The sequence below is a fragment of the Platalea leucorodia genome (genome assembly GCF_965183815.1).
Source record: "Platalea leucorodia genome assembly, chromosome: 8".
Taxonomy (NCBI): domain Eukaryota; kingdom Metazoa; phylum Chordata; class Aves; order Pelecaniformes; family Threskiornithidae; genus Platalea; species Platalea leucorodia.
In genome coordinates this window covers 13,811,885-13,839,470 of record NC_138830.1, presented here as the reverse complement: position 1 = coordinate 13,839,470, position 27,586 = coordinate 13,811,885, and the positions used below count along the sequence as shown (strand labels likewise).

Below are 27,586 nucleotides of genomic sequence, written 5' to 3'. Positions count from 1 at the left end.
CCCAGAGTGGTTTATGATGTCCATGGAACAAAAAGGGAGGTCTGAACTGAAGAGTGGGTCTGTCACCCACAGACCTGCAGAAAATTAAACGCATATGCTACAGTGGATTTGCAGAAGAAATGTATTTTAACTGATCATGTGTCCCATACATCGCCCTTTGACACTTATGTTCTTGCAACACTCTGCAAGGGCTCTAACCATCCTGTACAGAAAACCTCTGCTAAAAGAGGAATTTTTAAAAAGCACTAAATACCTTGCAGAAATGCATGGAGGGTTCTGCCAGATCAATTGGCACAAGCCTGTGTGACCCAAATGCCAGGGTGTTAATTTCTCAGCTCCCAGCTGACAGTCTCAGCTTTTAGAGTTGCTCTAACATTTCCTGGGCAATCCTGCTTCAATTGCACCTACCTCCATTTCTGAAAAAGCCCAAGATGACTGCACGTGGGGTGTTGTAATGCTGCCTCAGCAGGAGGAGGATATTGCGTTGGTGGAGAGCAGAACAGCACGTCCAGAAGCACACACAAAGCAGGGATTTTCCCAGCAAGCAGCAGCAATCCATGCTGCTCGGTCTCTCTTTCCCTTTGCTGTTTCCCAATTGCTCACCGCTTCCACCAGGCGCCCGTTAGCCAGGATGGGACATCCCCTACTGAAGACTACACCCTACTGTGAATGCCTGCAGCCCTTGGGCAACCCAAGGAGAAAAGCCTCCCAGCCTTCAGCCTCTGCAATGAGCTCTGCACTGAGATGAACCTTGCTGAGGTGCATGTTGTGAATCTGGCCCCGATAATTTATCGTTGTCTCTTGGACCATGCTACAAGAGCTGTTCATCTGCTCAGGGTGTTATAACCACTTGTTTGCCAGTGCTGGAGAAGGGCAAGGGCTCATGGGGGGACTTGCTCAATCCCCCTGCACAGCCCTTATTTCTGAACATTTCCGCCTATAAAGCCAGCGCCTGTTCTTTCCTCCCTCCCCCTTTCCACTCGCCTCCTGCAAATCATGCTGTCTCCCTCCACCCCCAAATAGGAAGTCCGGAGCCGAGACACACACAATCTGCCTCTTCACAAGAGCGGGGCTGAATGTGTGCCAGAGAAGCTGCGAGCATGACAACAAATTTCCTGTCAGGAAAGTGACTCAGTGAGACGGGGATGAGAGCTCCTCTTACTCGAGAAGTTCCCCTCTCCCCTTGCGTTGCTGAGGCATGAGTCAGAATCCGAGAGCCGGAATCTCAACCCCCTCCGGATCCAACCAGGAATAGCAGAGTTCAGGTTCAAGCCCAGGTCCTGCTTGCAACTCAGTGACAAGTCAGTGCCACGTGCTGAGCCCTGGTTTCACCCCTCGCAGAAGGGGAATAACAATACTGACCAAGTGGACAGCTTGAATTTGCAAAGCACTTTTAGGTCGAGGTGGTGCCTATTGCTGTTTGCTAATGCACTCATTTACACCATGCTCATAGCCTCTATACATGAGCATTAAACAACACCCACACAGAACTAACATCATGTTCATGCATTTTGCTGAAGTATTTTACACATGACCATTTCATCCAGGAATACTGTAAATGCTTAAAAATCCCTGCAGCCAGTTTTCTTTCTCCAGCCTCTGATCAGCTCTTCCTGCGATAAGCGGGCAGACCTATCGCATGCCATGTCCTTACCCGAGCCGCTGCCGAGGGTGACCATGCACAGCCAGAGCGTAACCAGCAGGGCACCGACCATCTTCATCCTGCTGAGACAAAGCACACACAGAGGTTCTGGTTATTTTACACTATTTCATCACTACAGACAATTTTTCAACTCTGAATGTCTGTGTTTATTCCTCTGCCCACCCAATGATCCTTTAATTCTGGTATGTTCTTTTTTTTATTTCATTAAGATTCCTTAAGAAAAGCATCTGTATGGCAGCATTGTCCTGCCTGCAGGCAGCTGCATGAGCTCTCCAAGCCTGGGATGTGATGGCTCAGAAGAGGACAGCCAAGCTCATTGACTTAAGTCACTGGAATAGCCTATGTCCATGAGCACAAGGAGTGAGGTAGATGCTTGCAGGCTAGGAATCCCAAGCTTTGACTCCCAAGACACTAAGGTCCTTTGCCGAGACCTCATTCTGCCAGCGCACACACTCATTTCTAAGAATGAGCAGAGAAAGCGCTTGTGATGGCAAGCAGTGGCTGAAGCACATTTGCACTGAACACGCCTCTGACAGTTCGGTGTGACAACCATGCCGGTGCAGTCCGATTTGCAAGCTCTGCTGGCGACCTGCGAAGAGGCCAGCTGCCAGAGTCCTGACTGCTTCACCCCGTTCCTGCAGGCAGGTCAAGGCAGGACATGGCTCCACCAGCTCTTTCCAGCCAAACCCTCCTTGGAACGGCCACCTTGCTGGAGTAAATAAGTGCCAGGTTTGTATACTTTTCAGAAATGATCTGAACAAAAGTTCCTGCTTTCAAAGCAGCACTGATAGGCAGAAAACAATCCCAGACTTCTTTGTTCCCGCAACAGAGCACAATTTCCTGTAATTTGAGATAAATGTACACTGCCAGAGTTTCACTTGCTGCCTGCTCAGGTATCTGGCATTCAGCTCTCAGAGCCTCTCACACTCTAGAATTAGATTTCCCTGGGTTTCTAGGTTTTCCAGGATGCAACTTATAAGCTGGTAATCACGAAAGCTGACATTTACTAGATGCTCTCATTAATGGGGTGAAGGCTGCATTTGATATTCCTGGGTGCTGTCAGATCACAAAGGAAGAAGAGACGGTTAAAAAGCTGAACTTCATCAAAGCATCTCAGTTCGGCAGGCAGATGCGGTAATGAGCATGGTGATACTGTCAGGAGCGCGCTCATGAGATGACAGGGAAATCTGCTCCATCAGGGTGTGCAAAAGGGCGGGGAGAGAAGCCACCAAGCTTGCTTAAACATGTCCTTCATAAACCTGTGTATAATATATGCATTACACAGAAGGGCTTCGAGCATAAGCAGAGAGCACCTAAGATTGCACAGATTGCAGAGATTAACAAGAACAGGACGTGTGAACTGCACTACTCAAAATCCAGCAGCGGATATTGAACCCTTCCTTTTCAATGCTGGCATCTGAAAAGCCTTTGTACGATGCTTTCCCTCTGCTGGGCTCATCTCTAAGAGACAAAGGAAATCCAGAGCAAGCCTGCTCTTCCCTCCATGGTCCATTCAAAGGGCTGCAGCTTGCCTCAGAAGCCATAAGGCCTTCAGAAATGGGCAAGAAGCTGGGAAGAAGGTAAGTTTTCTTCCCTGGGGTCCAGCTGAGAGGCCTGGTCATCCCCTACCTCCTTCATCCAAACTGAAATGCCAGCTGCTAATCAAATCCTCCTCTACTGCCATCTACAACCAGCTCTCAATGTCACTTAAGACGACTCCATAGGGAGGAAACAAAATTAAGTACCCCTACTCTCTGGAAATGCTGAAGAAAGAAAACATCTTTACGCCATCAGATTAGACAGACAGAACCAACATGCTGCACTTTTGGTGAGGATTTAGGAACTTTTGGGAATTCAGACGCTGGAAGAGAGGGAGTGTAAACGGTGCGGGGATCATTTCCATAATAAATATCCCTCATGGTTCCCTCTCCATTTGTCATTAGATAAATGCACAGCGTGTCCTAACTCACCCTTATTTTCCAGTGATTCTTTCCTGCATTTTGCACAAATCAGACTGAATTCAGCCCTGAAGCAAGCAGGGACAACTACTGACTTTGGATGAGTTTCTCTTGTTTAGAGCAAGGCCATTTATGTGGCCCGAGGCCAAAATAAACTACTACGTTTCACTCAGTGATACATGAACTCTGCAGCGAGCTAATATTTACATGCATTAACTATGCTCATAGGAACACGCTCCTTTGAACTGTCTCAAAGAACCACCAGGTCTCCGTTCCCACGAGCAAGGTATCTAAGATTTCCACGCTCTGCCTGCTAGTAGGAAAATTCTGATTTTAAAGCTGGGTAGAGCAAGAAGCCCTGCACAGCGTGATTTACTTCTGGTTCATTCCAGGCTCTCCAGAGATCTTATCAGTGGAGACAGACGGACACAGAGCCTGTCAGATTACAGCAATTTCCCCATTACAGGAGTGGGACTCAGTTGACCACAGCCCTGGCTGCTCTCACACTATATAAAATACAAGAAGCCATGGAAGGCACATGCACAGTCAAGGGTTGGTCAAGGAGAGTCATCACAACCTCCTGGATGCGGTGACCACGCCAGCATTTGCCAGCTGAGATGAAGGAAGAAGATTCTCCCCCTTTGCTAAAGAAATGGAGAGCTTGCACACACAATGAAGAAGAAGGGGACTGTAGGGCAGGACGGTTTCTGCAGTCCAGCTTCATTCCTGTAGCATATGATTATTCCAAAAAATTCAATTAATGCCACAGGATCTGGTCGTCTGTGCTACTAACACAGCGCAAGGACCAATTCTTACGTACTAGTGCTGCTGGCACTCCGATGCCTTGCTTTAAATGGCCTGAAATCTGTGATGCGCCCCAAAGAGAAAGGTCTTGCCACAACAGTCCTGTAGTCACACAATGTCATCGTCTCCCCCCATTTCAGGGAGGATAACGTGATTCTGCCAGCGACACCAGGAAATGAGCATTGCCCCCATTCAGTTGCAGAGAGGGAGGGGATGGGTTTTGTAATGCCCTAAGAACATGACACCACAGGACTACAACCCACCACAGTCTTGCCAGGAACAGAAGAGCTTTCTCAGCCTTTTCCAGCAACCCGCTGCTTTGTTTCGTGACATCAGAAAGCATGTTGCCATTTTGCCTGTATATGATGCAATTCTAGTGGTGTCTGATTAACTTCTTGCACAATTTGGCATGGCTGCACTGAAACACCAGCATCTCTGGCTGCAACCAAAGGAGCCAGCGGTCAGAGTATGCAAACCCGAGGCTGCAGCGGAGGAGTTCACCCAACTGCATCCACCCAAAAAGGCCACAGACCTCACCTCTAGTACACAAGCAAATAAAATAAAAGCAGACACTAAAGGGAGGCACGAATAAAATCAGCAAGCACAAGAGCGTACCAGCTCAGAAATCACACCACAGCGAGAAAGCAGGCAATCAGAGCAGCCAGCAGAAGGCTGGAGAGCTCTGATACATCCTCATTGCTCCAGGAACTTCTTGTGAGACCAATATACTCTGAGGTGTTTTTAATGCCTCCATAAATTAACATTTTAATAATAATAATTCATAGAGCAGTTGGGGAAAACAATCCATCACTGCTGTTGCTGGAATTTTTTTTAAGGAACAAACTTGAAATGTTCCTTTTGTTTCAAATCAGAAATTGTTTCCTTTTCATTCCTGAGCATTCTCTTCTTCAAACTTTTACCTTCTGTCTACTGGGGAGCAAAGGAAAGAGGAGTGGGGGGAAACACAGTCATGGAAGTGTCTCCTGTTCTTAAAAGCAGAGGTGGTGGAAAGGTTTGGTTTTTCATATGATACTGGCCAGAAGTGGCCTTTATATCAGAAAAAAAATTAATGTTTTCATATAAAACATCTTTTAATAAAACATGAATATTTTCATATAAAAGACCTTTTAATAAAACAACCTTCCCAAACACATCTAGGCAAGGAATCATTCTCTCCTGCCTTTAGCAGCATGGACCCTGCAAAGCTTTCCAAATGATTATAAAACCCAAGACAGATGTCAAATAATTAACGAAGAGAGCTGCACTCACAGTAACTACTGTACACCTATTCTCAAAGACACTGTACCAATTCTGCAGAACAATGCTGTGTTTTCCAAGAAAACGCCTTTGTCCCTCCTAACCACAGGCACCTAGGGAGAGCTGACAGGTTTTTTGCTTTTCACTGAGAAGTCACGCTATGGCATGCAGAACAAAAGCACCCTTCAAAACCTTGCCACTGAGTGCTCTGGCTGAAAGGGCATTTAAAATAAAGCAGTTTCAGAAAGAGGAAAAAAATAACACCGACCAGAGCAGGTATTATTTTCTTTCTGTAATTCTGTCCCAAGCCCCTCTGAGTCAAAAGCATTCGACAACACAGGACTGGCCCCAGGAAAAGGGATGCAGACACAGGAAGGCTAGCAAAAACCAGGGTGGGCTACCTTAGGAAATGCTTTGCTTCTATGCCATGTGGACTTGGGGCTGAAGGCTGATGGGCTGCAGAGTAGGGACGGTGCTCAGGAAAGGGGCACAGCTCCTCTGCTCCCACATCACTGCATGCCCATGAGCCCTGGGTCCCTGCATCATCATGCAGCAGCATTGGAGAAGGTTGCTTGACGAGTTTGCTGCGTTTTCTTATGGGGAAAATAGATGTACAGTCCAAGTAAATTCAAAGAATCCAAAAGGCAGACAAAGGGCAGCCGGCAAAAGCAGCTGCAGAAAAGTAATAGCAAAAACACTAATGGAAAGTGGGAAAAGGCCCTTCAGCCCTTCAGGAAACACTTGCTTTTCAGTATGTGCAGGAGTAAGTCAGACAAAGGGTGGAATTACTGTAGCATAAACCATCTTGGTGCCACTTAGCCAGGATTTGCGCAGCGTCTCTCTGACCCTGCCTCTCCTCCGGAGGCCATTTGGGCACTGCACGGCACCGCCCTTTGCTACGGCACTGGCGTTTCCATTCGTGCCCCTGCCCAAAGCAGGGCCACTCCTGCAGCGAGCTGGCTGGTCCTGCGGACAGGCCTCCTGAGCAACGTAACGTTACACTGAAATCTCTGGAGACATGGGTAGAAAAGACAGGCAACAGGTTCGGAAGTCCAGCCTTTTCTGCCCAGGAGGAATTAGCATGTTCATTAAAATTTTCCTTCCCAGACAGCTTCAAGGAACAGAATGGGGAGGAAAACAGCAGCAATTTGATGGTGAACACCATAAGCAGCTCAGTGCACTTTTCCTGCTCTCCTGCACGCTACGCCACACTCATCACTTCAAACACAGGCACGCTGACCAAAGGGCCCCCAACGCTATCCTCAGAAAAACATTTGCATCTCTCCTAAGGGCAGGGAGCCCAATTTGTCTTGGCAGCAGCTCCCTAACAGCCAGGCACATTTCAGCAGGAATCAGCCAGGGCTGAAACCTGGCCTGCAATCAGGGATACTGCAGGAGCCGTAAGGGTGACCCAATCAGCGCATCTAATGGTGACACATTCAAGGCAGGGACCTGCGAGATCGATGCTGAAGTCTCACTTTTCCCAAGGTAGCTGCACTCACCAGGCTATTGCATGCCTGACAACAGAGTGGGCTGAAAGGATTTTGTTCTGGGATGTTTCTATTATAAAAGCAATTTATATCATTAAAACCAAGGAAAACATTTAGATTTGAGCAGACTGAAACTTTGTCACTAGCTAGAATCACAGCAAATATTAATTGCTTTTTGCAGAGGGAAAAAAAAAAAACAATTAAACTAGTGGGAGTCAGATGGAAAGCTGCTCTGGTGAGAGGTCTCCCCCGTAACTAGCACAAATCATCTTCTGTCTTCCTTGGCCAGAGCTGGCCTGTCACACGGGACCGGGAAGCACAGGCTCCCGGCACTGGGGAGCTACGGTGTTCACACGCAGCTTTACGCCCAGGTCTACTGAGTACCCAGAAGAAAGAAAAAAAAAACAAACAACCAAAACAAACCAAGAAAACCTGGAAACAACCTTCTCAGTCAGTGGCTCAGCCAGCTCTTTGCTTGAAAATATCTCTGAAGAAAGTCAGTATCCCCTCCTTTCCTTTTCAGTTCTCCTGGGGTCCTCTCAGGGCTCGGCAAAGCTGAAACGCTACAGATCTTGCACACTGCTCTGCTGGAGCCCAGGGTGCCGCTGATTATACTCTGGCAGCTGTTTAGCAGGCAGAGCACGCTGCATTTCATACATTTAAAATAAACTAGCTCAATAATCTGTCACCTCTCCGAAATATATGCACACCTGGTCAAGAGACAAATAAACAGCTGGGACTATCACCAAGAGATTTGTGGAGTGGGCTGGAGTGGGGCAGGTTGAGCCACAGCTATGAAATCAAACAGCATGGATTACAAATGCATACACGCTGGCCACCAAGCAGTTCAAACACCAATCTACAAGAGCACTTCTGTGTTCAAGCAAAAGGTATCCAGCCAAGATAGTCTATTTTTTAAGTCTGAATAGCCAGGGAATGAAAAGCTTCCAACAGAGCTTCAAAGAGAGCTGAGACCTTCCATGAAGTCAGACACAATGCTTCTATTTTGGACGGCGATGTTATAGTGAAAGGAGAGCTCTGAGAAATAACCACATATTGCGCTACCGGAAAATACACGGACAAACTAATCTTTGCACAGAAAAAAAAGAAATCTGCAACCAACATGGCTCAAAGACCTGAGGAGACTTAAGGAATCCAGAGTGAGATTCCTCCCTCGCTGGAGGAGTCCTGATTAGCTCTCATGGAGCACCTGGAGACACCTGAGAACGAGCATTTAATTTATACATTCTGCCTCCTGACCTTTTTAATGGCTTTTAGATGTAAGCAATTCCACTGCCCTCCCTAAGAGGTTACTCCACTGTCCCTGTGGACATAGCAGCACATCCACATCGTGCAACAGATTGCACAGCAGCAACCCCAAGCTAGCTCAGCCCAACTCTCTAAATCCAGAGAATACAATGCAGACTCAAGCAGGTTTATCAATCAGCTGGGCTTACTGCCTTTCACAGGACCAGCCTGGGACTCTTGAACTCCAGGGCAGCTTTCCCAGGAGAGGAGTCTCGTCGCAAGCCCAGCCTGGCACAGCAAGTGCTCTGCAGCCCCACTGCACATCCCCATCATCACAACAGGGGCTGCACCCAGCCCTGCTGAGAACTAGCTGCAATGGGCTCTCAGACTCAAAAAATGCTCCAAGAGTTTCTTAAGTTCAAGCTCTTGCTGCCAGCTACATACCTGCTCTTTCACTTCATCTCCTTCCCTTACAGCTTGCAGATGAGATTCCCAGGATGGCTGCTCTACATTCAGCCAACATCTTCCCCTTCTTTTTCCCTCAGAGAGGGACACAGCAGGCAAAAAGCCTCCAAGCACCACCATGCTCCAGAGCACAACATCACTGTGTTTCACCCCCCTTTCCAAGCATTCTCTTTTACTGTGCCATTGCCACAAAATCCCCAGGCAGACTGCAGCATCTCCAGCACCGCTAGCAGGTTTACCCATACTGCTGCCAGCGATGAAGACCTGATCTCCAACTCTCCCTGCAACATAAGAGGAGGATTTCCTCAAGTGACTCTGACTCTGGGTACCCTGGGATGAGCAGCATACTCAAGGGTAAAGGCAAATCAGCCGAGTTTTTCTTTTTCAAGTTTGGGCCACACAGTTTTTCCACACCTGGCACTTACATTAATCATGTTAATTTAATCACATTTAGCCTCATAAGAAAAAGCAAACAAGAATAAGATACAAAGATGCTTCATTCCCTCTCCCCCAGCTCAGACAGTGCTGCTCTGTAAGTGTGCTTTACATATTAATCCACAGCAAAATTTAAAGCAATAGAAAAAGGAACAGCAAAGCCACTGAAAGCCCAGGAGCTACCTGCCTCTCCCAGGACAGCACCCCACTTACAAGCAGATTCCTGGAGGTCCTTCCAGCCCTCCCATGGGCCTCCACATTCCCAACCCACCCACTTGGTCCTCCTGGTGACTATCAGAGCAACTTTCTTCTGCATGCCTGCCCCTTCCTGGTCAGCACATTACGGATGGATTCTGCAAAGGGAATTAGAAAAATCCAGGTACAGACAGAAACAAAGGAGGGAAAGAGAAACAGAATGAGACAATCCTTCCCCTGCCATGTGTATCACATTTGCTCCCCACGTCTCTAACATTTCCTTCTGGTAATATTAGGTTGTACCATCACAGGGAACTTGCTTGGGCTCTGCCTGCACTGACCCCATCAGTGCAGCTCTAAATTCAAGCTTCAAAGAACGGCACCCTGAATTTTCAAATCCAGGAGTCTCCTGCAAGAAGCTGTGCTCTGTGACCCACAGCACCTACACAGTGGGAAGGCTGAGAAGGAGCTGCAGGCAGCAGTATGCTGTGATTGTCATCAATATTAATTATTTGGGGAGAATATGATTGATCTCATGAGGGCAATGAATTCATTTCTCCAGCTGAATTACAAACAAAAGGCAATATATGCGCTGCTGACATTTCCAAAGGCTACAAGGAGCAGCGACAGGAGGAAATACTGCTATGTGTTAAAACCCTGCTGCAAAGAGCCAAAAATCTGAAAAAAAGGCTCCAAAATTTTCATTTCTGAGCACTTTCAATGCCAGGAAGCGGATGCCTTCATATTCTCAAATCTGCACTGACCCTAGCCCTGGGCTGGCTCACCTCTGCACTGAGAGGAAGCAATCACTGAGTGTCTAGGGAAAGTTGGGTTGAGTTTCCCCTCTTGCTCTTTGACCCTTCTTGTCAACAACTACAGAGTCATTACACCTGGCAGGTAAGGGGAAAAAAAAAGAAAAACTTAGAAAGGGGAAAACATTGCCTTCCTGGGTAGGCACAACCCAGGGCTATTCAGCAGGGCTGAAATCCCAAGATGCAGCTCCCCTGTACAAAGGGAGAAGAGGAGGACACAATAAGCCTGGAGAAAAGCATTCCCACCTCTTCATGGCCTCGGGTCAGGGGTGTCTGTGTACGCGCAACCTCCCAAGGAGCCAGAATTAAACAGAGTGTCCCTAAAGTCCACACAGCAACATGAGAGAGAACAAGGAAGGTGAAGAAAGGTAAATGCACTGAGGCTGAAGCTATTTTTGCAGGAGGACGGAGGAGGGGGAAAAGACAGCTGAGCCCATGGGGATATTAGGCCAGCGGAGTCTGAGTTTTGCCACGTCCTTCAGTCACCCCAACACATCAGCCCTGTCCGGCTCAACTGCAACCAGCACAGTTTGCTAGAGCAATGCACTTTGGGATCCGACAGCACATTTGTGCTGGTGCCCTACAAGCCCTTCACAGCCTGCCAGCGTTATCATGCTGGGCAGCAACACATGCATCCTCCTCCCATTATCCGGATCCCTCCTTATAAACAAGGGCTGGGAGGTGTCTGTGCTTGTAGGAAGAGGGAGGAGGCTGCTATTCCTCAACAGAACAAATCCAATTATTTGTATTAGAGAGAATTTGTACAGCTCTTACTGTCAGAATAAGAATTTTCTACAGATCCCAGAGCTTTGAATCAACAGATTGCTGAAAAATTTATGTAGGTGGGGCCCTGGATGTTACTATGGTGGGGCGGAGGTGAGGTGGTTTTACTTTTGGTTCCTTGTGAGATTTGCTTTTTGCAATAGGGCTAACCTGATTAAAAAAAAAACAAACAAAAAAAAAAAAACAACAAACTAGAAATTTGGGCTCCTGCTGCTGCCATTTACCATGCTCCCCTAAGTCTCTAAGGTTGAGTATTTTAGAACAGTCTACTAGTTTAGGGTAGCAATATGAGTTTCTGGTTAATCTACATGAAACCTACAGAGGCATCAATCACCAATTGTAGTGCATCAAAAATTGTAGTGCCTCCCCGATAATCAGACATCGGAGACCTTATAAACAGCAGTCCCCTGAACTGAGCACATTAGGAGAGGCTTCTGAAATCTGTGCCTCTGTTTCCCCAGCCACTTTTATAACAGCCTCTCCCCACCTCGCACCACAGCTGTGCATCTTAATGTCTCTAAAGTGCTTAGAGATGCTGAGATGAAAGATACCATATGAGTGCAAAGTATAGATTAATTCCCTGAGCTCAGCAGTCACTGGAGCTGATGGGGCTAAATGTACCACATACCCACCACAGAAAACTTGGGTTCTGAGCCTGTCTTAAATAGTAACTACTTAAGCAGCAGTTCCCTCAGAACAAGTCATTTTGGGGCTGGTTGGTTGGGCACATGGAGCCCCAGCAGGCAGAAAACACAGAAATGCAATATACTACTATGAAAAATAGATGCTTTTCCAGAATAAGGTCTCAAACCTGTTCCTATAGAATTTGGTAGTGGGATTTCAACTTATTTCAGTAGGAATATGACAGAGCTGTTCAGGTTTTAGGAACCAGCACGTTAAGAACATGGCCAAACATAATTTGAAAAGCTATTTCCATTTCTGTTTGTTTTTTAAATGATTAAAAATCCAGTTTAAATATTGCAAGGAAAACTTTAAATTGAGCAAGTTTTGGCTTCCTTCCGAGTAGAAGGCAAACCCCAAAACACCACTCAAAACCTAACAGATGGGAGTTATTTTTCACTCTTTAAAAATTCCATTCCCTTGCACTGAGATTAACTGTAATTAGCTCTTTGTTTACATCTAGGACAAAAGGTAAAATTATAAAGAAAGGCAACTATAACCACAAATCACAGGCAGAAAAAGGCAAAAATAAAAGCAAAAATTCCCTCTGAGAAGAAAACGTCATGTCTTCCTCGCCAAGCAGCATAATCATTATAAATATATAGTTAAACAGCTCTACAGCATCCTGTCAGCACTAAGGATAAACATTTAGGTCACAGTTTTGCAAGCTTTTTACACACAAGTTAATCAAATATATAAGAATCGCCCTCTGAACATCTGAAAATATCACATCCCTATGAGGGGACAGGATCAGGCCTAAGAGATCCAAGATATTCCATTATACTTTCATTTCAGTCATGCAAGGGATTAAGCAAAATCAGGAGGGGGGAAAAAGAAAAAAAAAAAAAAAACAAAACCCAAAGCACACAGCAGCTTTTCTAGTTAAAGACACAGAGAGGTATTAAAATTTACTTTTTCATTTTTTTAAGAACTCTTCTAATAACACTTTGGCTTAGTAAAGCTGAAGAGGCTTCTGAAGTATTTGTGCAAATGTGTGATTCATGTTGTATCTTTGCCTTCCAGTTGCACAACAAAACTGTCCACGGCGCTTCACGCTAAGCTAATGACCGGCCTTTTACCGTGGTACTGCCAGGCTGTAACACAGAGCTCCCAGCCCGCACAACCCGCTGGCCCACAGCTCTTGGTGACCCTGCTCTGGGTGGGATTGCCAAGGTGATGGCTTTCCGGTGCTCCCAGGAGAAGGAGCCACCTACCATTCCCCTGATTCGGCCCAGGATTCCTGGCAATCTCTTATTCTTTGCCCTAAACAGAGCTTTTAAGTTAATGGTCCCTTTTTGTTAACATATGTAAATCTAAAAAGGCTCCATAAGAATCAACGTAACTTTTTCATATAAATATGGGAGTTGGCACATAACAAAAGAGAGACAAGAGAGAAAGAAAAGAGAGGAGAGAGAAAGAAAAGAGAGGAGAGAGAAAGAAAGACTGACCAAACCCAACACCAGGGACCTTGACTCCACTCACTGCAAAAGTTAAGGACCAGTATAATTCTCCTCATTTTACTTGTACAAGAAAGCGAAGCTCTCACTCTCTCACACTCCTTCCTTCACTTTCCCTAACACTCTCAGAGACTTCTATCTTTAGCCAGTTATCCTTGCTGTAATTTTCTTAAAATTGTAATTGGATAATCATCCAGACTCGGGGGAAACCTATGTCAGAGGAATTCCTGGGGATAGAGCCCCCATTTGATGAAACTGAGGGTTGCTAAAGTAACAAAGGACTGACTAAAGATATGATTCTTTGCTTGTAGTAGAAATCCTCTTTTACCAACAACTATTTTTAAGGAACTCTATAACAAAATATGTACACTTGTACATTCATGTTCCTGTATTTTATTTTCTGTCAAATAAGACTCTGAATTTATGAACATCATGATCCGTGCATGTGTCTCATTGGGACCTCTGAGGTTGAAGCTAGGAAGCGAGCTGGCTAAGGCTGACATTCCCAAAAGCATAGGCACCATCTGAACTAATTTCCCCGAATCAGTTTCCTTTTTGCACTCTCTCCGAGCGTATGTGTGGCGCAGTTGCTTACAAAAGCCCTACATGTAACAAAACTGTGGCTGAGAAACGTGAGATTAGCCTTCTGCTTTGCGAAAACATTGGGGGGGGGGGGGGGGGGGGGAGCGATGGTGGTGGTGTAGAAATCCTAAAATACCTCCCAGAAGAAGAAGCTGTTTTGTTCCAGTTTACCAGTGACCAAATCTCAGCCATACGTTTTGCTGGCAGTGCAGAACAAAGCAGTTACAAACCCTGGAGGGAAGGAAAGCCACCTGCACGTGGGCCCCCGAGCTACACCCAGGCTGCAGAGCTGGGGGAAGAGAGGGGTTCAGCTCACGCGTGGCAAGCGTGACAGCCAGCTTTGCCTTCCTTCGGCTCTGCATCTGGCCCACCTCGCGCAGCCAGAGGAGCACTAGCTCTCACCCACTGGGCACAGAGATGCTACTAGCTGGGCTGCATCAGCCTGGCAGCACAGAGGAGACAGCTCTTGGATCTGCTTATGGGGACAGCAAAATCCATGAGCTGCATCAAGAGAAAGGCAGGGGAGGAAGGAGGAGAGCAGGCAATGTCTGAACTGCGAGCTCCACTGTAGAAAGTGTTTCAGTTCCCAGATAATGTGGCGCTGTTCACAGATTTCAGCTTATATAGGCTTTTCCATATATCTATTTTTATTCCCGAAGCATTCCCCGTTGCTGTAAGATGAAAAGAAAGACCGGACAGCATGGATGCTCACAGATATGTGAACACATTTGCATGCTGGTTATAATCTTCCTAACTGTCCACCTTGCTAACGCAACCTGTGCTCCGAGAGCCAAGCTGGGACACCTCCTCTCCCACACTGCCAACTGCAAGGGTTATCTTCGTGGTAAGTTTTTGCAAGTCAGAATCTTGCTGAAATGCAAGGATATTTGACAACAGTGGGGGACCCAGGACAGATGGGGAAAGGAATATGAATCATGTGCCTGCCAAAATAACCAACATAAAAATCCAAACATAAGTGAGAAGAAGGAATAAAAAACATGTTCTGGCCTCTTATTCTGAAGGAGTGAAATGATTCTTCCCTAGTGCTGGCATCTGGCATATGCAGGTATTGGAGGAATAAAGCTGGGACAAGCTCTCTCTGCTTCCTCCTTCCTATATGCATATTTCAGAGCATAAAATTACAGCACTGGGGCCAGCAAGGAGGCATTCCCCATCCCTCCACGTATCCAGGCACCATCCAACCTCCTGCCACACTGCTCTCCCAACCCTCCGAAGTCTCTCTTACCTATGTGTTCATGCGGGGCACTTTGGGGTAGCGCTACCTGACCCAGGGTACGAGCCTGCTCAAGCCCGGATCAGTGCAGTACTCTTCCCCACTGCACACTAGCTAATGCTTAGCTGGAGGATGCCTGCACAGAGCCCCAGAGGTCTGGAAGGAGAGAACCCTGATGTGTTCAAACACAAGCTTTGCTTCACAGACGCTGGAGGGACCAGGCATGGGCAAACTTGAGCAAGCACAGCTCTTCATAGCCACTTTGAACTCAAGCTACATCCAGAGACATGGAAAGAAGGTCACAGGCCTGCGTGCACATACACCTGCCCTCTGCCTTGCACAGAGGCCCTGTGTTAGAAACTTAACCTCACACCCCACAGCGCTCTGCTTCACCTCCATGCAGCATCTCCCACCTTCCCAGCTTAATGTCTCCTGATCGTTTCGGTGCCCTGCACGTTTCCACCAGCCCAAGTCCTCACAGCCTTACTCTCCACAACGCGTGTTATTCTGCATCCTTAACTGCTCTTACAGAGAAGGTGTTCCCAGTGACAAGAACAACTCTGCACCTACTTCAAGAGCTTAATCCTTTCTGCTTGTCCTTCCCCGCTCACCACAGCCAAGCAGGCAATGGAAGCAGAAAGCAGGACCCTTCCCAGCAGCGAGCCCTCCCTCCAGAAAGCCCTTGGGCTGGAGTGATGCTCTCCATGCAAACAGGAGAGGCTGTTCCTGCAAGGAGCACAAGACAGCAAGTAAATCTTCTGGAGCTGCCAAAAGCAACCTGTTATAAATGGCCCTCTAAGTTATGAGATATGGACTCTCCACAGCACAGTTAATAAATAATACCCCACAATCCTTCTGTGTATGGAAGTGTAAGTTCAGTAACAGTTCTGCTTATCCAAGAGGGGCCTGAGTTAAAAATGGAGTGTCAGAAAAATAGTACTTTTTAATTACATAGCAAATATTTTTTTATAAAAGATAAGGAGCTTGCTGCAATCTCCCAAATCCAGAAGTAAAAAGGCCTTCCTAGGACAACAAAACTAAATGCATGGAACAAAAGCCATCATTTGATAAGAAAAGAAGATCTGTAAAAGAAAACAGAATTTTATCCAAGCATTGTAACTAGCTATTTACAAAGCAGAGGCTAGGACGGAAAGAGAGAGCCTGCATGCAAGAGTGTATTTATAATCCAGTTTACAGTAACATCCTCAGGCCCTGAGACCAGGATCCCGTTGTGCCAAGCACCGTACAGACACACTCCGAGAAACCAGCCCAGGCTGAGGAACAAGTACTGCCACTGTAACGAAGGGAAGTGACACTGGCACAGAAAAGGGCCACCTGAAGCACCGGAGTCCTGACGGTCTCTTTTTTTCCCCCTCGTCTTCCTTTTCAGGAAAGCATTCCCACCATCCAGTTTCCATCCAGATACCCTCCCCAAAATGCTTCGCATAATGGGGCTGCTGTCCCCAACAAATACACAGCAAAAGGCATCTTGCTGCCAGCATCTAATCGCTTTCAGGCTGCTTTCTTGGACGTGTCTCTTCCACTTTATTTCCCTGCTGCGGCTTAAGCCTGACCCCTTCCTCTCCCCCCTTCCATTTCAAAGATCTGTTTGACAGCAGAAGAGAACAGGTATCAGAGGCTCACGCATTTGCAATGAAGATGAAAATTAAAGTTGCATTCGTCGGTGCATGTAGGACTCTAGCTAGGAATATCCAAATTTCCCTGGCCTAAAGGAGGGAATTTAAGCAAACCACCCCACATTTCGGGTACCGGAGGCACGGCCAGCGCGGGTGCAGCAGCGGCGGAGACCCGCATCTGCGGTCCTGCACCTCAGCTCAGCTTTGCCTTCACACCGGCTGCCTCCTTTCCCGAGGGGCAGCGGAGGGGTCGCCGGGCCCCGGCAGCAGCACAGGAGCCGCAGCGCCCGCTCGCCTCCCCCGTCCCCCGCTCCCGTTCCCCCCGGCCCGGCGGGGCTGGACGCGGCCGCGCACGATCGCTCTCACCGTCCAGAGGCGTCTCCGGCCGGGGGACGCCCGGCGCTGCTGCCGCGAAGGCTCCCCGGGCTCTCCCGAGCCTCTTTTCTGCTTTCTTTCCTTTTTTTTGCCCCGCCGGCCGACGAGCGGGGGCTGCTGCCGGCTGCGCACCGCCACCGCCCGCCCCCCGCCGCGCACCGCCGGGCTGGAAACCGCCTCCTCCGCCTGAAACTTTCCCTGCGAGCGCGGGGAAGTTCACGGCCGGGGCGGGCCGGACCCCGCTGCCCCCGTCCCGTCGCGCCGCGGGGCCGCGCCTCCCTCCCGCTGCCCGCGCCTACAGAAACGGGCGCGCAGCCCTCCCGCCCCACGCACCGCGCCTCACCTGAAAGCGCGGAGGGCGCGCACGGCCACGGCCACGTCCCGCCCGCCCCGCTCTCCTCCTCCTCCTCCTCTTCCTCCTCCTCTTCCCCGGTCCGCACCACCCCAGCTCCGCTCCGCTCCACCCCGCGCTCACCGGCCGCCCCTTTCCCCGCCGGCTCCGCTCCTTCGGCGGGCGGGGAGGGTTCCCCCGCCCGCCAGCCGTGCGGGGGGGGCGGTGGGGGGGTGTCACTCCGGGGAACGGGCAGCAGCCGGGAGGCGGGAATGCGAGGCGGCGGGCGGTGAGGGAGCAGAGGCGGGTCCGTAACGCGGAAGGCTGCCGCGATGTCCCTCTCGCAGTTTGCGGGGTCCTGCTGGGAGGGAGGAGGCGGGTTACGCGGCCGTCAGCGGCCCACGGCTCCCTCTCCTGGCCTGAGCTCTCCTGCCGGCTTGAAGCTCCTGGCGCTGGAGGGGCGGGCGGGCGGGCAGGCAGGCAGCTGCCTGAAGTCAGTGCCCCGTCCCCCGGGCGGCCCCGGGGCATCGGGAGCCTTTGGAGCCAGCCTGCTGCCTCTTTCGGTAAAGCCTTGATGCTGCTGCAGCCCCCTCCGCTCTCTGCGGGCCGCTTGTCCCCCGGGAAAGCAAAGTTTCCCCTTCTCCCCTGTGTGCTGGGAGGGAGAGGGCTCGTTGGCAAGAGCCGTGGCACTGCACAGCACCCTGGGTGCTGCGATGCCACCTCGTCCCGGAGAAGTGGCGCCTGCTCAATGCAACGTGGTAAATAAAATTTGTATCTGCTGTGGTGGGACGTGCCCAGAGGTGCTGGGGGCACTGCTCTGCCAACAGCTGGCCCTTCCTGCTGCCCCTTTTTGACATCCCCGGGGGCTGCCCAGCACACCTCTCCATGTCAGCAACACCAACACCTTTTGCTGTATTGCTGCCATGATGCAGCCCAGATGAGACTGAATTTGGTGATAGATGAGGAGCAGGCACCTGAAATAGACTCCAAGGGAAATGATAGTAGGTCTGAGGAGTGGAAGAAGAATCCGCAGAAATTTGGGCTGGTACCTTCTCCTGGAGAATGTGGCCAGGGACAATCAGCGCAGCCCCTAGTGTAGGAGTGCCCTTGCCCCAGGCAGGGGAGGAAAGCTCTGTGTCTCCTCTCAAGTTGGTCAGGAGGCTCTTCCATCCTGGCAGTGGGTGACCTGGCCTTATTTGTGCTTTTGGCAGCCTGGCAGCAAAGCGACATGTCTGGACACAGAGCCTTTAGTGCTAAGGAAACTCCTATCAGTTCAAAGTGCTGCAGCACTTCTTCACACTATTGGCTACAACATTGCATCTATGTTGGACTGAGTTCAAGATTGCAGTCGTTATCCCCAGGAGGTGGCTCCAGGATATCTAGGAGACCAAATTTCACTCCACCCTGTGAAGCTCCTCTGCAACAAACCTGTTCTGAAGAGCAGGGCCTGGCCAGTTGCACCTGGAGCAACCTCTGACAGCCACCACCAAGGAAGAGCGGCTGTAGCCTGGCTGTGCCACAGGGTGTGAAGGAGCTGCGATGGGAGGCCAGCGCTGTTCCTGCTGCTCTGGCAGGGATAGCTCTTCCTCCTGCAGCTCTCTTCCCTTCCCTTCCCAGGGCTCTGGCACAGCACAATTAGAAAGTTTCTTATCTCGGCAGCTTTCTTGTCCTGGTGGTGAATGCCCTTGAAAATGTGCCTACTTGGTTTGTGCTTAGTCAGCTCTACTCAAGCCATCTCTAACCCAAATCTATCCAAGTATTGCAAGTAACTTGTTAAGGCAGAGCTCTATGTAGACTAATTTACCCCTCACTTAGGGCAGATTAGTCCATGTTTTGCTCCATGCTACCTGCACAGCTCCAGGAGCCAAGCTATCTTGTCTGGAGCTACTTTAGGTATCCGTGCACTCAGCTGCATTACTGAATATAGGCAAAACTGGAATAACAAGGCACATTTTGTGAGCTGTATTTTCCAACATACTTACAGAGAAATATGTGCTTAAAATCTTCTGTTGAAACACGACAGTCCACTTTTCTCACAGAAGATGAAATAACAAAAGGATTGCATATTTTAGTCGTGATATTTAATGCAGCTGTGGGAGCAGCTCAACTGCTCCAGTGATTGTTACAAGAATTAAATAATAATAATAATAATAATAATAATAATAATGGTACCTTGTTCTACGTAATATCTGCCATCCATAGATACAGATCTGCGATTGGACATGTGATTATTCTTGTTTGGGAGGATCCAGGCATTGTTGCAATAACAGTAATGCAGGTTAACAGTCATCGACACATACACCCTGGGAAATTCATACTCTTCCAAAATCCTAGCCTGCCTCCACCAGTGCAAATTAGGGTGTTTAGGCCAGTGTCATTAATTTTCTCTGATTTTGATGGAAAGCCAGAATTCAACTTTAGACTTCATTGAAAGGCTCATGAATTAAAGTTCAAAATCAAGTTTCCACAGATTGTTTTAAGGCTACAGCTGATAGCAAAGGCCTAAACCACACCTGCTTATTGTGTTTTTATGGGAAAGGTTCCAGACTCTTTTTGCTTATAGATTAAAAGAATCAGCAATTCCCTACTGTAAAATAAGGGTAATATTGCTCACTTGGGCTCAGTGCTGTCATAAGGATTATTTTTGTATTGCTATTTTTTCTCCCATCCTCTCTCCACACTTGCACATGCTATTTCTGTGCAGGTTAAAATGCAACACAGTTACACCCTAGAGTGAATTATACTACAGTTTGAAGAGCAATTCAGTAAATAGAAAACATTTTTAAGCACAAAAAAGCAGCATTGTGCCACAATTTTTGGGCAGGGAGCAAAGAGTAGCATTACTAAGTAAAACCACGGGGGGGACTTAAATAGCAGAGGAATGTGTTGGTGTTTAGCCAGGACACTGGAGCTGCTGGCATTGCAACTGCTGTGAAAATATTCCACAGATCTCCAGTAACAAGTGGCCAAAGGCCTCATTTTGCTGCTGTTCTATTCCCGTTAGTCAATTTAGAGCTAGAAGCACAGGAGGAGCCTGGATCATACAGCCCAGTTTTCTGCCATGTCAAGCACAATGTTGTTTATGGTCCTTTTCATGAAAGGACCATGCTCCAACTTAAAATGTGTTTGTGTTTTCTGCCTGTTACTCCTTCTGGGAGATTCTGCTAGACTGTCCATGTCCCTGATGGTCAGGAACCTTCCTGTCATTTCCATCACCAGTTTATTCCCACACATTCTGGCACCAACATTGGCTCGCATTTCAGCAGCTGTTTTGCTCACTACTCCTTACTCAGGTATTTTTATGGAGAAGGTTCTTGCCTCCTTTTCCCCCCGAGCTACACAGAACTGGCTTTTCAATCTTCTTTCCTAAATGACTTTCAGTTCACCTCAGACCTCTTCCCTCCATCTGCTCTGGTTTCAATTAATCTTGAAGTGCATATGGATGATCAAAAGGAGTTACAGTATTAAATGAGAGGAGGTCTCACTGATGCTTCATACAATGACATTAAAGTCCCTGTTTCTCGCTGAAATATCTCACCTGGTATTCCCAAGATTGCATTTATCTTTCTGCAACGAAGCTGTAGCGGTGAGCTCATATTTCTCCTCCATTTTTGCTTGCAATGGTAAGTTCCCAGGCTGGATCAGAAACTTGCTACTATTCCCTTGTCAGTTCCCAATTCTCTTGTATTTTTCCCAACTCTCAGCCTGCACGCAGTTTTCTGATTTGTTTGTTCTTAGCCAGCATTTCTGATGCTGGGATATCAAGGTAGTTTCATAACCTCTAAAAGACATGTTCCTGCTTGTTACTTTACTCACACCCACCTAACCCATTTTTCCTCCTTCCTAGTTCAGGAAACAAGCCCTAGACTACATATAATTATAGTCTGTGTAGTTATAAATGAATGTGCCTTCTGTGTTTTACACCTACGTTTTAACTGGCATTGAGAAGAGCACGCCTGATAACCTAAGATAGAGGACAGAGAAGAAACTAGAGAATGACAGACATTTCTATCATAGCAGCACATGGACCTCCCATCTGCTTCTGTCAAGGAAGCTGAGGTTACCCACACATGGGTGTAAGGGCTGAATATTTTCTGCTGAGACCGCTTTCCAGCGAGGAACCTGTGCCTGGCTGTGCAGGCACGCGTGGCTTTCAGACAGGTATGCACTGCTCATTCACCAGACTGCACGAGGAGTTGCATCTGTGTCAGGTGAGCTTGACTAACACAGATCACGTATTCTTTGCCCTATTGACTATGTCCAAACTAGATCTCAAATCATCTCACTCCCCAGTGAGGCATCTTGTGTGAACCTCTATAAAAACCCTGCACAGTGAGGAGGGATTGGAAGCACGGCTTCGTTATGAGTTCATCTACGTTTATTCCTGAGGATGTAGCAAATAGCTGTTGTCCATGTTCATGTGCTAAACATCGTTAGCGTCTCTTCCTCTGTGTTACCGTGGTGGTAGGGCTGCTAATGCAAATGGTTCTCAAATGGAAACTTGACCTTAGATGACTTGCACCTAAGTCCATTCAAATCTCTGTCACAAATGTTTTGATACAGCCTGGGGTCAGACATATTTTCCAGTCCTATGAGTCTGTGTTTCATGCAAGCTAAAACTATTTCAAATCAGCGATGGAGATGACTATCTTCTCATCCTGCCAAAGGCTTCAACTTTTGGCAGGTATCTGACCTACAATTACACACATGTTGGCCACGGTTTGTGTTTAGGATGCCTGAACATCCTTCTGCACAACACATTCAAACATACTAAATTTGTATAAATTGCCTGACCATGGACTTTTCAGGGATACTCAAACTGGGCTGGTGTTTCAGATTGGGCAATCTGTCTCAAACAGTCTTTGAAGAAAGCATCTAGCCTGGGCATTAATTAGCTGCACCTTCCCTCACTTGCTCACTGATGCCAGTGGGAAGCGGCAGGCTGTCAGCAGATTAATAAAGCTGGATAGTCTCAATACAGCCTTGGTCATCTAGGCAATTCCCTGCTGCTGGCTATTTCTACACAGAGTGGTCTCTGGAGTTGTTTTCAGCCACCGTGCTTCTCTGGCTGATGGTTCGCTGACACCACTGCAAAAGGGAAAAGGCACTGAAGTAGCACACTGTCTTTCCTGGGTAAATGGAGTCAATTAAAAGATCTTAAGAAAGTATGAAAAGCCTTAATATGTCCTGTTTTTATCCTACCTAATTGTAAAAGCTCTTCCTATCTTGACATAAGTTTATACAGATGTTTTGATGCTTTAATAGTCTTTTCAATAGTCTTTTTTTCTGGACAAAACCCAGCTTTTCTGAGTATCTGTCCCATGATGAACTGCAATGGTTATGGAGAAAGGAGAACATCAGGTCTGGTGAATGAAAAAAATCCCATTACCACAATCCGAAAGCTTATTATTATAATCAATAACAGTTTACTTTTTCCCCTAAAAATGCAAGATCATTTTGCAGAATGGCCTTTTAAATCTTTGATTTCGCTTCAGCAGTGATGAAGCAACGTTAACCTTTAGACTCTCGGTTTATCTGTGCATAAGTTAAGGATTTCTTAAGGAAAACAATCCTTTTGTGTAACTCTTAGAAAGGTTACACAAGCAACAGAAGATTTTCGGAGCAAACTCAAGAAACTGCAGAAAACCTTACACAATCCCTGGAGAGGGCAGCTGCAGGTTAGCAAGGCCTTGATGTAGGGAGATGCTGTTACTTGCCAAAAGTGGGAATTCCTCCCAAACAGGCTGGCGTGTTTTAACCAAAGGGCAGGACCCTCTGCTCCTGTTAATCAGCGCTGATGGAGCTGTAGCAGTTCACGCTGGTGGAGGTTCTTGGCAACGTTGAGCGCTGTGGTTAGGCAGAATACCCATCTGCACAAAGAGGGTTTCCTGGCATCCTTGCAGCTCATTTCCCAGGTTAGTGTATTTCCAGGCATTTGAAAGTTCCTTTCTCTTAATAGCTGCTATCCATCAGTATAAAAATGAGCATAAGAGACAAAGCAGAATGGCCAGTTTTTCTCTAACTCCATTGACCTCACTGGATTTACATTAAAGAAGACTTTGGAGTAGTAAATTTGCATTTGCACAATTACTAGGAACGTACAGTAATTCCTCCCACCCCGACTACTATTGATTTCCCGGGTGCCAGATCAGCGCAATGCAGCCCCATGCAGCTGCAGTGGACCAGCTCCGGTGGCAGAAGCAGGGAGACGTCCTGGCTTTGCTGGCACCGGGTCACGGCAATGGTGCTGCTTGGTCGTGGGTGGCTTCTGCTAAAGGCCCACCCCACCCCTTTATCGTTACTTCCTGAAGCACCAGGGAGGAAAGTTTCTGGAGCAGCCTCCTGGCAGCTGCAGGAAGGGTAAAACAGTCTGACAGATCGATCAATTTTTAAATGGAAATCAGTATGATTATAAATGTCATCATGAGCTCTGTGAAAGCAGAGGGCAGGACTCAGGGATGCTCCTGGTAACTTCTAGTCCTGGGTTTCCGCATCTATCTTCACGGGAAAATCAGAAGCCCTTAAGACTTTTTTCTTTCCTATAGCAGGAAGAAGGATTGAGCCAAAATTTGCAAAGGTACAATAAATGTTATTAGCCTCCTAGGGCATAACAAGCTTGGACAAAGGTTTTTGAAGGAATGGGTGAGAAGGAATATTTCATTAATTGCAGATGGTATTTGGAGAACAGCTGTAAAGATCAGCAGAGGAAATACTCAATTTGTATGAAGAATGATGAAAGGATGCTGCCTGCGTGTGTGGGTACAACAACCTACAGCTCTCACAGGAATGTGGGCACCTTGAGGAAAATGCTTTGGTTAGGGCAGTTAATTACTGCTAAGTAATTTGACAAAAAAAGACTGAATTAAGTCAACGGAAATTGGACAGATTTATAGCCAACCTTAAGACACAAGCCGCGCTTATAGGAACTTTTTTTTTTTTTGGAAGCAGATCACCCACCTGCCTCTTCCTTATGAAATGAGAGATCTTAAAGATCACTGAAGAGGAGGGAATCAAGAGCAACGCATTTGTTAGCAAGTCATAAATTTGCAGGGAGAAAGCGAGGGGAGCAGAAAAAGAATGAACTTGAATTTCACAAGGGCGAGAGGCACCCTCGAACCCCGGCAGTTGCTCGGCTCATGGCAGAGAGCCATCAACTGGGAGATGCAAAGTCGCAAAGCAGCATCTGACAATGAAGTTCACAAGTCGTTAACCAGCAATGTAAAGATGTGCTTGACAGGCTGCAAGTTAAACGACCTCCCAGGTTTAACACTTAGTCTTCATAATATGCCAGAGAAACTTCTGAAGAGAGTAATTGGCCAAAATGAAATAAACAATAAACCCTATGATGGAAGTCAACGCTCCTGGAAGATTTTATTATTTTTTCAGTTAAATTTCTCTCTATTATTATTTCTCTGTGTATAGGATGGATGAAAGATCCTGGATGAACTGAAGTCCTCTGCCCATCCTCAGAAGGCTGAAGTTAGAGGACGTTTCAAAGCAAGGTCGCTCATCCTGGTAAACATAAAATCTTCATCTGATCTGAAACAAAAGGTGTCCTTTCATGTTTGAGCCACTCAACTTTTTTTAAAACCATTTAAAATACTTTAAATTTGCATTTTTTTCTTTAAGATTTGACTTCTATTTCAAGCACATTAAAATTCTCCCCTCTACTCCTTTTTAGTCAAAACTCTTCACTGAATTCTTCTTCAGTTTATAAATAGTTTTGGTCCTCTAAACCATCATTTTTATGACTTTCATATTTCTGGAAAAAAGGCACTGCTATTATTAGTCACCTACAGTCTTCAAGATATTACCCAAAGCACTGTCAAACAACTTCTGTTCCACTGTTGCTGGGAAGGCACCCTATTAAATGAATGTTTTTTCTTTGACCAGACACTTCAGACAGGTTTCTCAACCCACAGTTGTGCAATCAGTTACCAAATTATTTTGAGGTTGAAAATACCCTTAGAGGAAATTTCCAGTTTGTTCTCACATGGTTGTGTGTTCCCAGCTGCGCTTCTCTCAGCTGAGCCCAATTCACCAAGAATGACGCCCGTCCATGGGAGCGGGAATACATATGAGATCCCACCCCAATGGAGAAGTGCATTGCGTTGGGCCATATTAAGTCAGGAAAAAGTCGTGTACCTGGTGCTACAGTATAACATGGAGAATTTAATGTTTCTGATGCAAATGTGGGTTTATGGGGAGGGAGCTGTTTGGACAAGAGCTGTGACTCCCCATCACTTTCCAGATGTATCTCTGCGTAATGTCTGGCTGGTGCCTCCCCTTAGCTCTGCTTTCCTGCTCTTGCCACACCTGAGATATAATTACAACCTATTTCATCTGTACTTAAGTCAGGTTTAGAGTATAATTTTTAGCTCGTTCAAGATCTAATTGAAAGTTCTCCCTTGCAGTGGGTGATAGTAGAAAAGGTAACAGGAAACAATGTCTGCTAGCAAGCCAGTTAAATAACTTGCAATCTGGACTTCCTCGTGCGGATAAATATGGGGCTGCAACTCTTCCCTTCCCCATGAACGCTCTGCCCTGCTGGTGAAAAGAGATTTCCTTAAGGTTTTTATCCGGTGAAATCACCTAACCTATCATTTTCAGGCATGGAATTTTTCTGCTCACACATGCTGTCAGTTGTTCTGTGGGGTTATTTCTCATGCAAACCAAAATAGTTCCTGTTTTAAAATGTTCCTCAACCTGACTGTTCACATGATAAATGACATAATGGAGTTGCATTCGTTAGCACCACAAGCAAACTCCAAAATAGAACCAGACAATTACTAAACAAATATTCTGTAATTATCTTTTCTTTCCTGACCAGCTGAACGATGAAGAAAGCAGCAATGTGTGGAGCTCGTGATTAGAGCTGGTCATTTAGGCAAGAAAAAATATCGGATTCAAGTGTATTTCATCAATCAGAGTGTGGAGGGAGCTGGTTTCAGCTGATGGGACCAATATTGTAGCGGATGTTGATTGTTTTCCCGGTGTTGACTCCCACTGACTTCCCTTTTTATACTTTTAATCTGTCTCCTAAATCACTTCGTGCAGCTTTCTCTGGTTTATTTTCTTCTATCTTGCATTAATAATTCTGTTGCTTTTAGGCATGCCCTTGAACTTCAGCCATTACCAACACCTTGATATACATCTTTGGACACATCATGCTATGTATTACATTATACATGTTTGAATACTACATGGAGTTGTTTACAAGTAGGCATGTCCTCATAAGAACTGCAAGAGTCTTTTACAGATCTTCGTTAGTCCTTCTTTGGAGATCATTAGTCCATTATCTGGCAACATAATAGTCTTATTCTGAGGCACACCATTATTTCAATTACAGAATGATCATAATTAGGCTCTCTGCTCATTAGGACTTCATTGCTTAGTCTACAGATGGGAACCTGTATAAATCTTAATTAAAAGGAAAAAAATTGCTTGTTGTTTAAACATGAGTTTAACCTTAAATACTGTCCTACAAATTAAGGACAAGCTTAAGTGCTCTTTTACATATGGCGAGGGTAACACCTATTTGATTACTTGCCCAAGCAAAAGAAATGTTCCAGATGTTCGAGGCAAAACAGCTCAGAGATGTTGCACCTGCTTGTGAAAGAATTTGTGTGGTTTGGACTCTAAATGACTCTGAGCAGACACCTCTGCTCTATGTATCTCAAGTCCAGTCCCCAAGGGCCACGGCTACCTCAGAAATGTTGACCCTAGAGGTATTTGTTGGCGATGCAGGTGAGGACTGCACAGCAAGGAGGGCTTGGGAGAGTTTCTGCATGATGCAGTGCTGGCTGAGCAGCAGCACGGTCCCTTCTGCAGGCTGGTAAAGCCAGGCACTGCCTGGTGGTAGAGGGGCAGGGAGTTTAGTTTCTTAATATGCCATTCTGGCAAACATTTCACTTGTTGAATCAAGAACCAGTTCCTTTCAATGTGAAGCATAAATTGTCACTAGGGAATATCCTGAAGGAAAGAGTCTGAAGTTTAAGAATTATTTGTTCAAAATATTCAGCGTGTTTTTACAAACAGTGACGCACAGCCAACGACTCAACAACTGCAATGCAGGGTGAAGTTTTCTCATTCCAGAAAGTATTTGTGACAGATGTTATCGTTAGTTTAATTCCTGATGAGCCCTAACAAGGGAGTGTTTGGCATCATGAAGTTTTGTGG

The 27,586-nt window shown here is 46.8% G+C and overlaps 1 protein-coding gene across 1 annotated transcript in view; it reads right to left on the bottom strand.

The window, feature by feature from the left end:
* Nucleotides 1-17,146, bottom strand: part of IL1RAP (interleukin 1 receptor accessory protein) — a gene marked incomplete at its 3' end in the record, with an annotated part of 47,802 nt that extends 30,656 nt beyond the window's left edge. Inside the window, exons 1-2 of the mRNA XM_082320690.1 lie at nt 17,068-17,146; nt 1,655-1,722 (exon numbers count right to left, since the gene is read on the bottom strand). Coding sequence (XP_082176816.1) covers nt 1,655-1,721 — 67 coding nt within the window. The 5' untranslated portion in view covers nt 1,722; nt 17,068-17,146. The remainder of the gene's footprint in view (nt 1-1,654; nt 1,723-17,067) is intronic.
* Between the last annotated feature and the right edge of the window lie 10,440 nt (nt 17,147-27,586).